General features: G+C 37.8%; 1 protein-coding gene across 1 annotated transcript in view; it reads right to left on the bottom strand.

Moving 5' to 3' along the window:
• Nucleotides 1–2,665: 2,665 nt before the first annotated feature.
• The window catches only part of CDH12 (cadherin 12), a 231,730-nt gene continuing 222,061 nt past the window's right edge, over nt 2,666–12,334 (bottom strand). Inside the window, exons 10-12 of the mRNA XM_090278898.1 lie at nt 11,707–11,824; nt 8,499–8,750; nt 2,666–3,256 (exon numbers count right to left, since the gene is read on the bottom strand). Coding sequence (XP_090135024.1) covers nt 2,757–3,256; nt 8,499–8,750; nt 11,707–11,824 — 870 coding nt within the window. The 3' untranslated portion in view covers nt 2,666–2,756. The remainder of the gene's footprint in view (nt 3,257–8,498; nt 8,751–11,706; nt 11,825–12,334) is intronic.

Here is a 12,334-nt window from a genome sequence, read left to right as displayed (position 1 = left end):
ATTGTTGTAAATTAAATATTTTACAATTTTCTGTTAACATTGTGTGATTGCTATGGATGGAATTTTGAATCCCCAAAATTGGATTTTGGAGTCAAAATTACCAGTACCTCAGGAATAACTGTACTTGGTGGTAGGACCCTTAAAAAATTAACTGAAGTCAAATGACATCATGTGAATAGACAAAAGGTGACTGGTATTTTTAAAAGAAGAGGAATTCGCATATTGGGAATACTATGGTGCAAGAGAAGTTGGCCATCTACAAGCCAAAGAGATCATCCCTTAGAAGAAACCAACTCTGTGGACACCTTGATCGTGGACTTCTTTCCTCTGAAAGTCTGAGGAAATCAAATTCTGGTGTTTAAGCCACCCATTTGGTGGTACTTTGTTATGGCAGCCCTGAAAAAGTAATGTAACAGTGTACCAAAAGTAAATGATGGAGATACAAAAGGAAAAAAAAAGACTTATTAGTTCAGAGAAAAGACCCACCAATTTTATATTCTGGCTTAGTATCTCAGGCTTGTGGTTTAAACTGACCTGCTCCTCTCAAGTTTTCGCCACGCCACCGTTTTCCAGCTGCATCACTGTCTGCAACAGCAGTTAGATTCTCTAGCAAGATGCAAAATGCAGAAATTCCTGGCCAGGCCTAGTTTGTTTGCCCAAAGTAATCTTGCATTTTAACCTTCTAGAAAGGGATATGCATCAAATTGTGTTGTTAGGAAAAACCCAGACGTTGTCTGAATTTTTTTTTCTAGTATGGTTATAATATCACCAGATTTAAAAAAATATTTTCCAAAGCATAATTATACTGCAAACTATTAGGCTACTGGAGTATTCTAATGCAGCTCCCAGGGGCGCTACAAAAGCCATGCTGAGGCGGTGGGGGATGAAAATCAGTTCAAAAGTTGTTCCTGGCAGAGGCAACAGCAGGTGAGTGTTTGACACCAAAGAAGGGATGCAAAAGGCAGATTCAAAGGGCCAAATTGCCACAATATTATTAGTTATATATCTTTGAAGTAAACATTTAATAAAGAATAAGACTAAATACAAGTTGCCTATAATATCCAATTTTTACCCCATTTACCCTATGTGTGAATTTTCAGTTTTACAACCTTTCAAATATAAATGTACTCATAAATGTTTCATAAATACAGCCAAATATTATGGATGGATCTATAAGCAACTTTTATTTTTCCTGTATAGAGTATCAACATTTCGGTAGTCACTCATATACTTGTAATATTAATAAAACATACTTACTTCATAGTTACCTAGTTTGTTAAGTACATTTCTAGCTAATGTACAGTCCAGTTGAAAATAATGTATATGAGTGTAGTTCACATGTGTGCTTCAAAATCTAATATCTTTTTAGAAATCTCTATCAAATTAAAAAGGAGAGTTTCTTTACAAAAGGAATAGTAGAGATAATTTATATTGAAATTATTGTAGATGATAGTGTAATGAAGCAACTTTAAGCCTTAATATAATAACAATACTCACAAAGTTGAAATCAGTGTTATAAAATAAGTAAATCAACTGCTTGATTTTGCATTTGTGTTCATTTTAGAAGTTAGTTATTGGTTTGAATTTTCTAAAGTTCCTTATTTTTGTTCAGTATTTGTATAACAAATAATTTCTAGGCATGCCATATATCCATCCTGTATTATTTGATATGTATTTTCTTTTCTTTAGTCATTAAATAATCATCAGGTTGTAAGAAAGTTTGAGAAGCTATATAAGTAATATCTTTTTTCATGTTTAAATTAAATTCATGTTTATATTCTTGTTTGGTCCATTTCCCCCCAAAAAATTTCAATGGAAACATAACTTAAAGTTTTTTCTATGAGAGAACGAAGACTTCAAAAACCTAGTCACTTGTTAAAACCAGTGTTCCACATAACAGCACAGCATTAAAACAAAACCAAGATTTATTTTAATGTGGAGTTTCAGCCCTGAGGCCTCTCGTCATAAAGAGGAATATTTTTAATTTTCATTTTTTTAAATTTTATTTTTGATAAAAAGTAACACTTCAATGAATAAGTTTAATATGAACTAATGGTAAGATCAAACATTGCTTTTAAAATTCAGGACTTACATATTGAATTTGATATCATCACATTTATTTCAATGTTCTGAAAAGGTGGGAAAAACAAATGTATTTTGGCATACAGTTTTAAAAAACTTTGAATTATAAGAATATGGAGTTCAGAAAGTATTCTTCTTTTTTCCCTCAAAAGGAATTAGAAGTCAGTATGTTGCTATTGCTCCTTGACATATAAAGACAAGATCTTTGTGTTATGTCTTCTGTGTCTTTGAATCCTGCAATGCCATCACAGCAGAGTGTACTGTACACCACTTTAAATGATAAAAGTTTCAATAGGCACTTTAGTGGAATTAAGAAAAATCTAACACTCTTCCACCGTGATGCCACATAGCTATCTTCATTCTAGGTTGTCATGTCAGTAAATTGTATTTAATAGGCCTGAGCTTGTCTCAGTGTGTTTTCAAAATAACAAAACAAAACCAAGCAAGTACATATAATAGGATTTATCTCGAGTTGGCAGAAAAAAAACCAAAACTAACAGTATGATAAATGTAGCAACTCGTTAGAAACCAGATAATCAAAGGAATCTTGTCCTATAAATCGTGTGTGTGTGTGTGTTGTGTGTGTGTGTGTGTGTGTGTTGTGTGTATTTGTGATTTCTATTTGTGTTTATTTTTCTTAAATTTCACCAGTTGGTTTAGTCTTCACGTCTCCCCTAAGTGACTTTATCGGGGTTATAACTATCTTCTTCGCCAAACATGTCTGCCAAGACTTTAAAGCGGGGTCCCCAGTCCGTGAGATAGTCGTAGTCCTGGTCTGCTTCCGTAGTGAGAGAGTCTATAGAGCTCAGGGAGTCTGCGACTGATCCGTTTCCTTCGTAGGCGTATGTCGCCAAGGAGTCGTACGGTGGGGCACTTGGGTCCACGTCATTTTCCTGTAGCCTTTGATTGATGAAATCCCTTATGTCTGTGTTATCTTCCACCGGCGGTCTCTGGCGAGGTAAACAGAGAGAGTCTGGTTTTATATCCCTGCGAATTTTGTTCTCTTCAATCACTTTCGGATTTCTCAGAGCACCAATGTCGAAAGCCTGGGTGTCCTCCTCGCCGCCTCCTTCGTCATCGTAATGGATAACGTTGTCTCTGATGTCTTCTTTAGAGGTCATCAGGGTGTCTTTCTTTTTCTGCCTTCGCAGAGCGACATACAGCACAACTATGGCTAGAGGAAGACAGAAAAATTGCAATTTGAGATTATGTCGGTTCATCTCATAAAAATAAAATTGAGCAGGGCTGGCTAAGATTCTTTAATGCCATCTTATTATTTTCAAAGTAAGCATACTGTAAAAAATAAGAATCAGATACAGATTTACATTTTTGCATTGTATTAACTTCATTTTGAAATTATAACAAACAAGAAATCATAGCCAAATTACTCACAAAATCAATTATAGTCATACATTTAACCTGCATTATTTTATACTATTTTGTTCGGTAAAGAAGTGTTTACAAAGTTATAAAAAGAAAAATAAATGTTGTTCTAAGCATACAGAGAGCTGAATAATATTGGTATTATGAACCTTAAATATTAGAGCCCATAAGCAAGGTAAGCAAGGTGCGCATAATGCCGAAGAGGTTGCACCACTCCAAGATGAAGGGTCGCCCACGCATCAACACCAGTTGTGCCAGCAACCCAGTTAAGACCCAGCAATTCATCAACAAGATGGAAGATGCACTCGGCGAGGGAGTGGCGGCAGATGACATTATCGAATCCAATTGGCCACGTCTCCGCGACGCCATATACAACTCCGCCATTATTGCTTACGGGAAGAAAGAGCGAAAGAACGCTGACTGGTACGAGGCTCACTGGGAAGAAATGGAACCCGTGATCGAGGCTAAGAGGAAGGCCCTACTGGCTTACAAGGTCACGCCCACTCCCAGTACACTTCAAGCTCTACGGGCTGGCAGGAACAAAGTCCAGAAGACCGCCCGCCACTGTGCCAACACCTATTGGCTAAACCTGTGCAGAAGCATTCAGGAAGCCGCCGATATAGGCAACGCAGGAGGAATGTATGAGGGTATCAAGAAGGCAACAGGCCCAATCCCCTCCAAGATCGCCCCCCTTAAGTCCAAGACAGGTGAGGTCATCACTGACCAGGAACAGCAAATGCGGCGGTGGACCGAGCACTACCTCGAGCTGTACGCAACAAAGAACACCGTAACAGACACTGCTCTTAACGCCATCCCAGACCTACCAGTCATGGAGGAGCTAGACACCCCACCTACTGTGGCAGAGCTCGGCAAAGCCATCGACCGCCTCGCTTGCGGGAAAGCACCAGGAAGCGACGGAATCCCTCCAGAAATCCTAAAGAGCGGGAAACCAGTCCTGCTACAGCCGCTCCACCATCTACTCTGTCTCTGCTGGAAGGAGGGTTACATCCCCCAGGATATGAGAGACGCCAACATTATCACCATGTACAAGAACAAAGGAGACCGCAGCGACTGCAACAACTACCGGGGCATCTCTCTCCTCAGCGTCGTCGGCAAAGTATTCGCCCGGGTCGCTCTTGCCCGCCTGCAGACCCTTGCTTCCTGCGTCTACCCAGAGTCGCAGTGTGGCTTCAGAGCTGGCCGATCAACAGTGGACATGATCTTCTCCCTACGCCAGCTGCAGGAGAAGTGTCACGAGCAGCATAAACCACTCTACCTCGCCTTTATTGACCTCACGAAGGCGTTTGATCTGGTCAGTCGAAGCGGACTCTTCAGCTTGCTACGGAAGATTGGCTGTCCACCACATCTGCTTGCTGTGGTCATGTCCTTTCACGACAACATGCACAGCACGGTGTCCTACAACGGCGCAACCTCTGAGGCCTTCCCAGTCAGCAGCGGAGTAAAGCAGGGCTGCGTCCTCGCGCCTACGCTGTTCGGAATCTTCTTCTCCATGCTCCTCCAATACGCCTTTAAGGACTGCAGCGAGGGTGTCTTCATTCACACCAGATCCGATGGCAAGCTCTACAACCTGGCCCGTCTACGAGCCAAGACCAAAGTCAAAGAGGTGCTCATCCGTGAGATGCTCTTCGCCGACGACGCAGCTTTGACATCACACTCCGAAGAGGGACTCCAGCAGCTAGTCACTTGCCTTTCCCACGCATGCAAGGAGTTCGGACTAGCCATCAGCCTGACGAAGACGAATGTTATGGCTCAAGGCACGGGGACTCCCCCATGCATCACCATCGACGGATACACCCTGGAGGTTGTCAACGACTTCACTTACCTCGGGTCCACCATCTCGAGCTCTCTGTCAGTCGACTTGGAGGTCAACCGGAGAATCGCCAGGGCAGCCACAGTTATGGCCAGACTGAACCGGCGAGCGTGGAACAATTCCAGCCTCACTGAGAAAACCAGACTGCGCATCTACCAAGCCTGCGTACTCAGCACTCTCCTCTATGGCAGCGAGATGTGGACCACCTACGCAAGGCACGAAAGGAAACTCAACAGCTTCCACATGAGGTGCCTGCGACACGTCCTGCATGTCGCCTGGCAGGATAAGGTCCCCAACACCGAGGTGCTGAAGCGAGCCAATATGAGCAGTTTGCATGCAGTTCTTAGCGAGAGACGCCTCAGGTGGCTCGGCCATGTCAAAAGAATGGATGCAGGCCGTATCCCCAAAGACCTCCTCTACGGCGAGCTAGCAGAAGGCAAGAGGATGACAGGGCGCCCAAAACTGCGGTTCAAAGACATCTGCAAAAAGGACATGACACAATGCTCCATCAATCTCAACACATGGGAAGTTCAAGCAGACGACCGCCTAGCCTGGAGGCTCGCGGTCAGGCAAGGTACGTCACGCGCGGAGGCTGCGCGCAACGAGGAGGCGGCCCAGAAAAGATCGAGGTGGAAGCAGCGTCAGCAGCAGCAACAACAGCCATCTGCCTTCACCTGTACCAAGTGCGGCAGGGATTGTCACTCCCGAATCGGACTGCACAGCCATTCTCGGCGGTGCAGATAGACTCTCAAGAAGCTACGCCATCGTCTCTCGAGACGGACGGCTGCCGACGACGACGACGACGACGAGAGCCCATAAGTAACATTCAGATATTATTCACACCTAGATTTCCCTATTGTATTGCTAATGTATTTCTAATGAAATAAACTCAAATCTTCGTGTGACAATCACTTTTTAAATCAATAAAAAAGCAAGAAAGAAGAAAATATATAAGGGCCTCAGTTTTATAAATCATATCAACTAAGAGCTCTAATTATTTATATTCTGTGTCCTGCCATATTGAGATATTTTCCAAACCAAATTCCTAGTATTCACAATACCTTCATGAAACATGGTACTATTTTGAAATAGTTTATTTATTTACTCTCATTATTGAATATGTTTTTATCATTAAATAGTGTTTACCTCTAGTAAGGGTAAATAGTCATCGATTCAAACCATGAGGTCAGCACTCAACTTAGCTTGTGATACATCCCTCTCCTCCTCCATGGTGGTGGTAATAGGTTGAGAGAGAAAGTGTGTTTGATTTATCACAGCAGAGCCTGAAAGACTCTTGTCATAGGGTTCGGAGTAGAGCACACTGAGGAAAGCCCATTCATTCTCTCTTCCTCCAACATTAGAGTTTGATGAATTGAAAAGAAGGAAGAGATGTAGCTAGAGCTCCTGTACGATAGACCTTGGAGAGATGTTTGTCACTCAGCGCTCCTCCTAGGGTTTAGGCAGATTTCAGAACCAAACAGACTATTTATTGCTTGTTCTCCCAGGGGTACATGAGACACTGCAAACCGCACAGAGAAGCTCTGCTTCTAAAATGGCTTTAGAGTTGCCGCGATCGAGGAAGAAAGGAGTTAGATGTGCTTGAGGGTCACCTGAAAGTTATCCAAGCACCACAAGATTCTCATGCTTTCCTTTTCCACAGCAAGAATATGAAAATGGTTAAGAATAAAATGGAAGAAGATATAAAGGACTCTGAGACTGGTTAAGGAGATCAAGCAATAGACAGAATTTTAACCAGACCCCATAGCAAGACTAAGAGTGTCAGTGCTGACTGCTGTATACTAGCAAAGTCACAATGCTAGATCAGTACAGCTGCACTATGGGCAACTGGTATTTGGAGGAAAAAGTGGTTGGATGGCAATGCACGGTAAGTTTGACCCAAGAAAGATTAATTGCTCCACTATAACTGGCCCAATGCCCAAAGGCAAGCATTCAGAAATGCCAAGTCATGCTAGGTTGATATGCAAATGCTCTAGGACTCAAAGACCTTTAAGAGAAGAGTATGAGAGAAAAATTGTTGTTTTGAAGTTAAACACTTAATTGATCATGTTCAATTTCAGATGTAAGAACATTATATGGAATCTGCCCTTTTAAGGTTTATTCATCAGCACAAACAGATGCCAGATATAATGTACGATAAACGATAAGAATATAAAAATATTTTGTTCTACACACCAAGGTTACTTTTGTTGAATTAATAACTATGCCATGCAAACTGGACGCGAACTTGACTCTTGAAGCTAACATGAACTTATGACCAGAAAATGTTCTTCACACACTCATATCATGCCTTACTCCATGCTTTACACTCCCGTATATAAAGGGAGGTATCTACATCGGTCAGGACTTTTTTGGTTAAAAAATAAACATGCATATATAAACTGATTCCATGGTGTCCAATTGTGTGTCTGTTACAACTTGAATTTAAAAGAATGACAAAAACCCCAGAAAATCTCTCTTTACTATTGCAATTCTGGCAATGAATTAATAAGGGAAATGGAGTCAGCTGAACAGAACTGATGCCGGAGGGAAACCCCTAAAGTAGGTTTGTGTTTACTCACACAGAGAGGTTACAGAATGATTTTCTGAAGTCCATTTTATTTGGCGTGCTTTCAAAATTTAAGTGTGGTCTGTTCTGTCCCAGTGGAAATCGTTAGAATGTTGATGTGAGGGTATGCGAGAAAAGCAGAATAAAAATTGCTTCTGGCTGGCAGTTTCAAGAGAAAAAAAGCAGAGGTCCCTTTACTTTCTATTTCTTTTTTTTCTTTCCTTTCCTCTTTTCTTTATTTATTAAACTGGTATTTGAGAGCTTCTGTTCATCAGGCATATTTTTAATGGTTTCATAATATCTCAGAGAGTAATAATTACTAGGATGTAAAATAAATGGAGAAACCATTGCTGTAAGTAGGATATTTGTTACAGAAAATTTCATTGCAGCAAGTTCCACAAACTGTTATTACTTGGAAATCCCCTAAGGCTTGAACAAACTTTTGTATTTCCAATGATGCCTAATGCTGTGTATCCATGAAATATGAAATAGAAAATTAACTTTAATAAACATATAATTCAATCCAAAGCTTCCTTCTAACCAAATATGGCATCTCAGTGAAGAAACATTGATTTACACTGTAAATTGAAGACATACAGTAGAGTAGAGAGAGATATGATTAATATTGTAACTAACCTAAGAGTATAACAATGCACAATAGGATTGCAATCAAAGCCCCAGTGCTGAGTCCTACGGGTAGAAAAATTGCTTCCACATTACAGGACAGGATGGTACCGTCAGAATCACATCTACAAACTCGAATAGTCATTGTGTTTGTGCTGCTCTGGACAGGATAGCTGCTGTCTTCTATGACCACGGGGAGGAAATACAACTCTTGCTGCCTCCGGCTGTATCCATTTCTTCTGGTTTCAATTCCAGCTGTGTTGTCTATAAGACATGACATTTATGTTAGGATTGTTACTATGAGCTTCATCTCAACAGGAATGTCTGGAAAACAGTAGGAAGCTCTTCTTGAATCAGTGAAATACAACCATATTTTAATTATTTTATCATGAAAGCTGCCAAAATATAATCAAAATAATTCTAAGGAAAGAAGAAGTATTAATCTTCTTTGGTATAATAGTTAAATTTGCTATTTAGAAAGGATACAAAACAAGATGTATGTTTGTTTATTTTACCTGACATCAAGATCTCATTGAGAAAAATAATTCTGTGGATATTTTCTTACATGTTAGCAGAACAAATCATTACAAGTATAAATTTTCAAATAACAATCTTACCTTAGAATGTATTATTTAAAATATAACAAATATCAAATCACTATTTCAGATTAAAACTTGATTTTTCCCCAAAACTATGTCTATATATACACTTTAACTTTTGCACATTAAAGTAACATGAAAAGGAAAATAAAGTGTGTTAATGCCATAAAGATTCATAAAAAAATTTAACATCATCATGAATTATAATGATTTAATCACAAAAAATATTTTATTTTAGTTTTTATAAAATAAACAATAGCAATATTTATTTGAAATAGCCCAAGGGAATGAAATTATTAATTTTTCATATATTCAGTTAATATTTCTATAGAAAGTGTCTGTCATTTTTGCATGCATTTCTTCTTTACTTATTTTATTTCTACACATGGAAGTAAAATTTTTACTTTATTCATAACACGTTTTTTACTGTGATACACACTTTGGAATGAGGTAAAAAATCATAATAATGTTACTATTTCAATAATATTTTATTTGTTTATTTGTAGATGCTACTTTCAACAACTGAATATTAAGCAATTTCTCTATATTCACTTTAGGAAGAAGCACCAAGATAATAAAGCTTTACACGATGAGATGGAATTTGATATGGGCAGAATAATGTTATTACATAGAGGTTATTTTTAGATTAAGTAATAAGATACCATGATACCAAAATGTCTGTTATGACATATCCAATGGCAGTTAGTGGAGCCCAGTGTTTGTGGTGACAACAGCATGAAGAAGTCTGAGGTTCTAATGTGTACATGGGGACTGTAGCTGATAACTTTGTATAGTATAATTACAATTTGCTCAAGGAATAGAATATCAATGTTATCACAAAACAAGAAGAAATGCATTAAATATGTGAGGTAACAAAATGTCCCTATCCATGTTTAAATAAAACTTTAAATTACAAATATAACAAGATAAAACAAGGAATATGATAAGTGGCATGTGAGTGGCACAAGTCCACACCTTGAGAAAATGCTGTGTATGAGGCAACATGATCTGCTTCATATTATCACAGCTAATTAGATAGAGGCTCTGCAGCAAGGATATAATGGTGGAAAAGAGTCAACACTTATGCTACTGGTTGATGCCACCATCAGCTTACTTGCCCAAGTCAATGATCTGGAAGTCTAATTAGCCTTCTCTATCACAGTTGCATATAAAATCTAGAGGATCTAGCTTGAAGTCCTTTAATTCTTCCTCTACCCACTTATCTATTTCTTCACATCCATTACCGTAACCTAAGACTCTCTCACCTAATTTTTCCAATAGTATCAGAACCAGTTATATTTCTCTAGAGTCTTTTCAAATCTGTATCCAAATGGATCTTCCTAAATGCAAATCTGAACATTATATACTCTTACTTAAACCTTTCGAAGGCTTTGCAAGTCATTAGATCTAAGTTATAATCTCTTTAAATGGCTTAAGTATAGGGTGACCATGTATGGTTTTTCTTAGCTCTATTTTATGTATGCTGCTATAATTTAAAATTACTAATATTGTTCACTTCTCTGTAAAGTGCTATAGTTTTCATAATGAAATATGTATTCTCTCTATTTATTAGTCTCTTCCTAATTAGGGACTCTGTTTAATTTATAGCTATCTCTCACATTTCACTGCACGATGCAGAAAATCTTTCTGAATTTCCTTCTGTGGATATTATTATTTCTTTCTTCTCAATATTTTTAGCAAACTAAGTTTTCTCAAGATATCTTTTGACTTTTATCAGTCATCATGATTATGGTCGTTATCATGATCATCACCATCAGCAGCAGAATCTTGTTGAAATCTGTTTATGTGTTACATAAAAACTCAGGTGTTTTTAATTCTTATTTTATTAGATTATGGAAACTTAGAGGAGATAAAATACTGAAAGTCACAAAACAAGTAAAGTCAGACCCACTAAGCAGTAGTTAGCCTTAATATTTTAAATTCAGTTTCATTTATATTTTGAAATGGTTGCAATGGTAGCAGATATGCCAGCGTGACTAGTACTGGTGGTGGTAGCAATGTGAGTAGTAGTCATGGCAGAAATGTTACGTGTAGACATGATGGTACAAGAGGTAGCAAAATATTCTCAAAGGTAATATGTTTAGGCATAGTGTCAAAGGATATGCATACATTATTTTATTTGATATAAGTACTATAAGTTTGACATTGTTTAGTATAGTTTAATGCCTAAAGTGTCTGCCATTTATATAGACATTCTAATTACAAAGCCTTTATTTTAGCCTGTGCTGTACCATGTGTTATGCAAATAGAACAGTTACTAAAAAGTTTTCTGTTTGTATATATAAGAAATGTGCATGTGGAACAAATGTATATGTAAAACAGCAAAAACATTCTATTTCTCAGATAACCTCTTTTTTTGTTTTAACTTGACTCATTAAGGGTCTATCTGCATTCTGAATAGAAGTAATTTGCCTTATTAGATACAGTATATATAGGTTAAATATTTGCTTTACTGCTACCTATAGAATTTTGTATTTCTCATAGATGGATTTCCATATTTTATGAATTTGAGTGCTTTTAGGAAAAGCATTGACTTCTACCTTCATATTCTTTTACAAAGTTACGTGATAACAAGTACATTTTTGTGTGGTTAAACTTACTTCTGAAGTCACGGACTGTAAAATTTGGTTTGATGGCAGCTTCAGGTGATAATCTAAAGGAGAATTGCTGCCCAGCAGGGGAAAGATCTCGGTCTGCAGCACTGACTATCTGAATGATCTGAAACAAAGTAGAGATGAAACTTTAAGTTAGCTTGAAATGGAACTTTACATACCAGGCTAATAAGTTTATTTAATGAAGCATGCAAGTAGACAGAAATGACACAGTAAGGATTCATATCAGTGGACTAATTATTTACAGATAGTTTTATAAACAAATATGGAAACATTTATAGGATATGTAGTATCTCCAAATTGATACCTGCATAACTCAAAAGCTTTAATGGCATTGAATATTCTCACCAATAAGCAAACTAAAGTGAAATGCACTTGCTTGTATTTCAAATTAAATGAAATAAGTGCTTTTTAACCTAAATATGAAATACTTCTTTTATGACTGAACAATATTTCATTATATATATATATTTCATTATATATATTACAATAGAATATATATATGTGTATGTGTGTGTGTGTGTATATATATATATATATATATATATATATATATATATATATATATACCACATTTTCTGTTTCCATTCATCTATTGTTGGGCATTTAGGTTGCT

The sequence above is a fragment of the Furipterus horrens genome, unplaced genomic scaffold (genome assembly GCF_987537825.1).
Source record: "Furipterus horrens unplaced genomic scaffold, mFurHor1.1.pri manual_scaffold_5, whole genome shotgun sequence".
Taxonomy (NCBI): domain Eukaryota; kingdom Metazoa; phylum Chordata; class Mammalia; order Chiroptera; family Furipteridae; genus Furipterus; species Furipterus horrens.
Note: the sequence above shows the minus strand (reverse complement) of the source record. Positions and strands in the feature narration are given on the sequence as shown.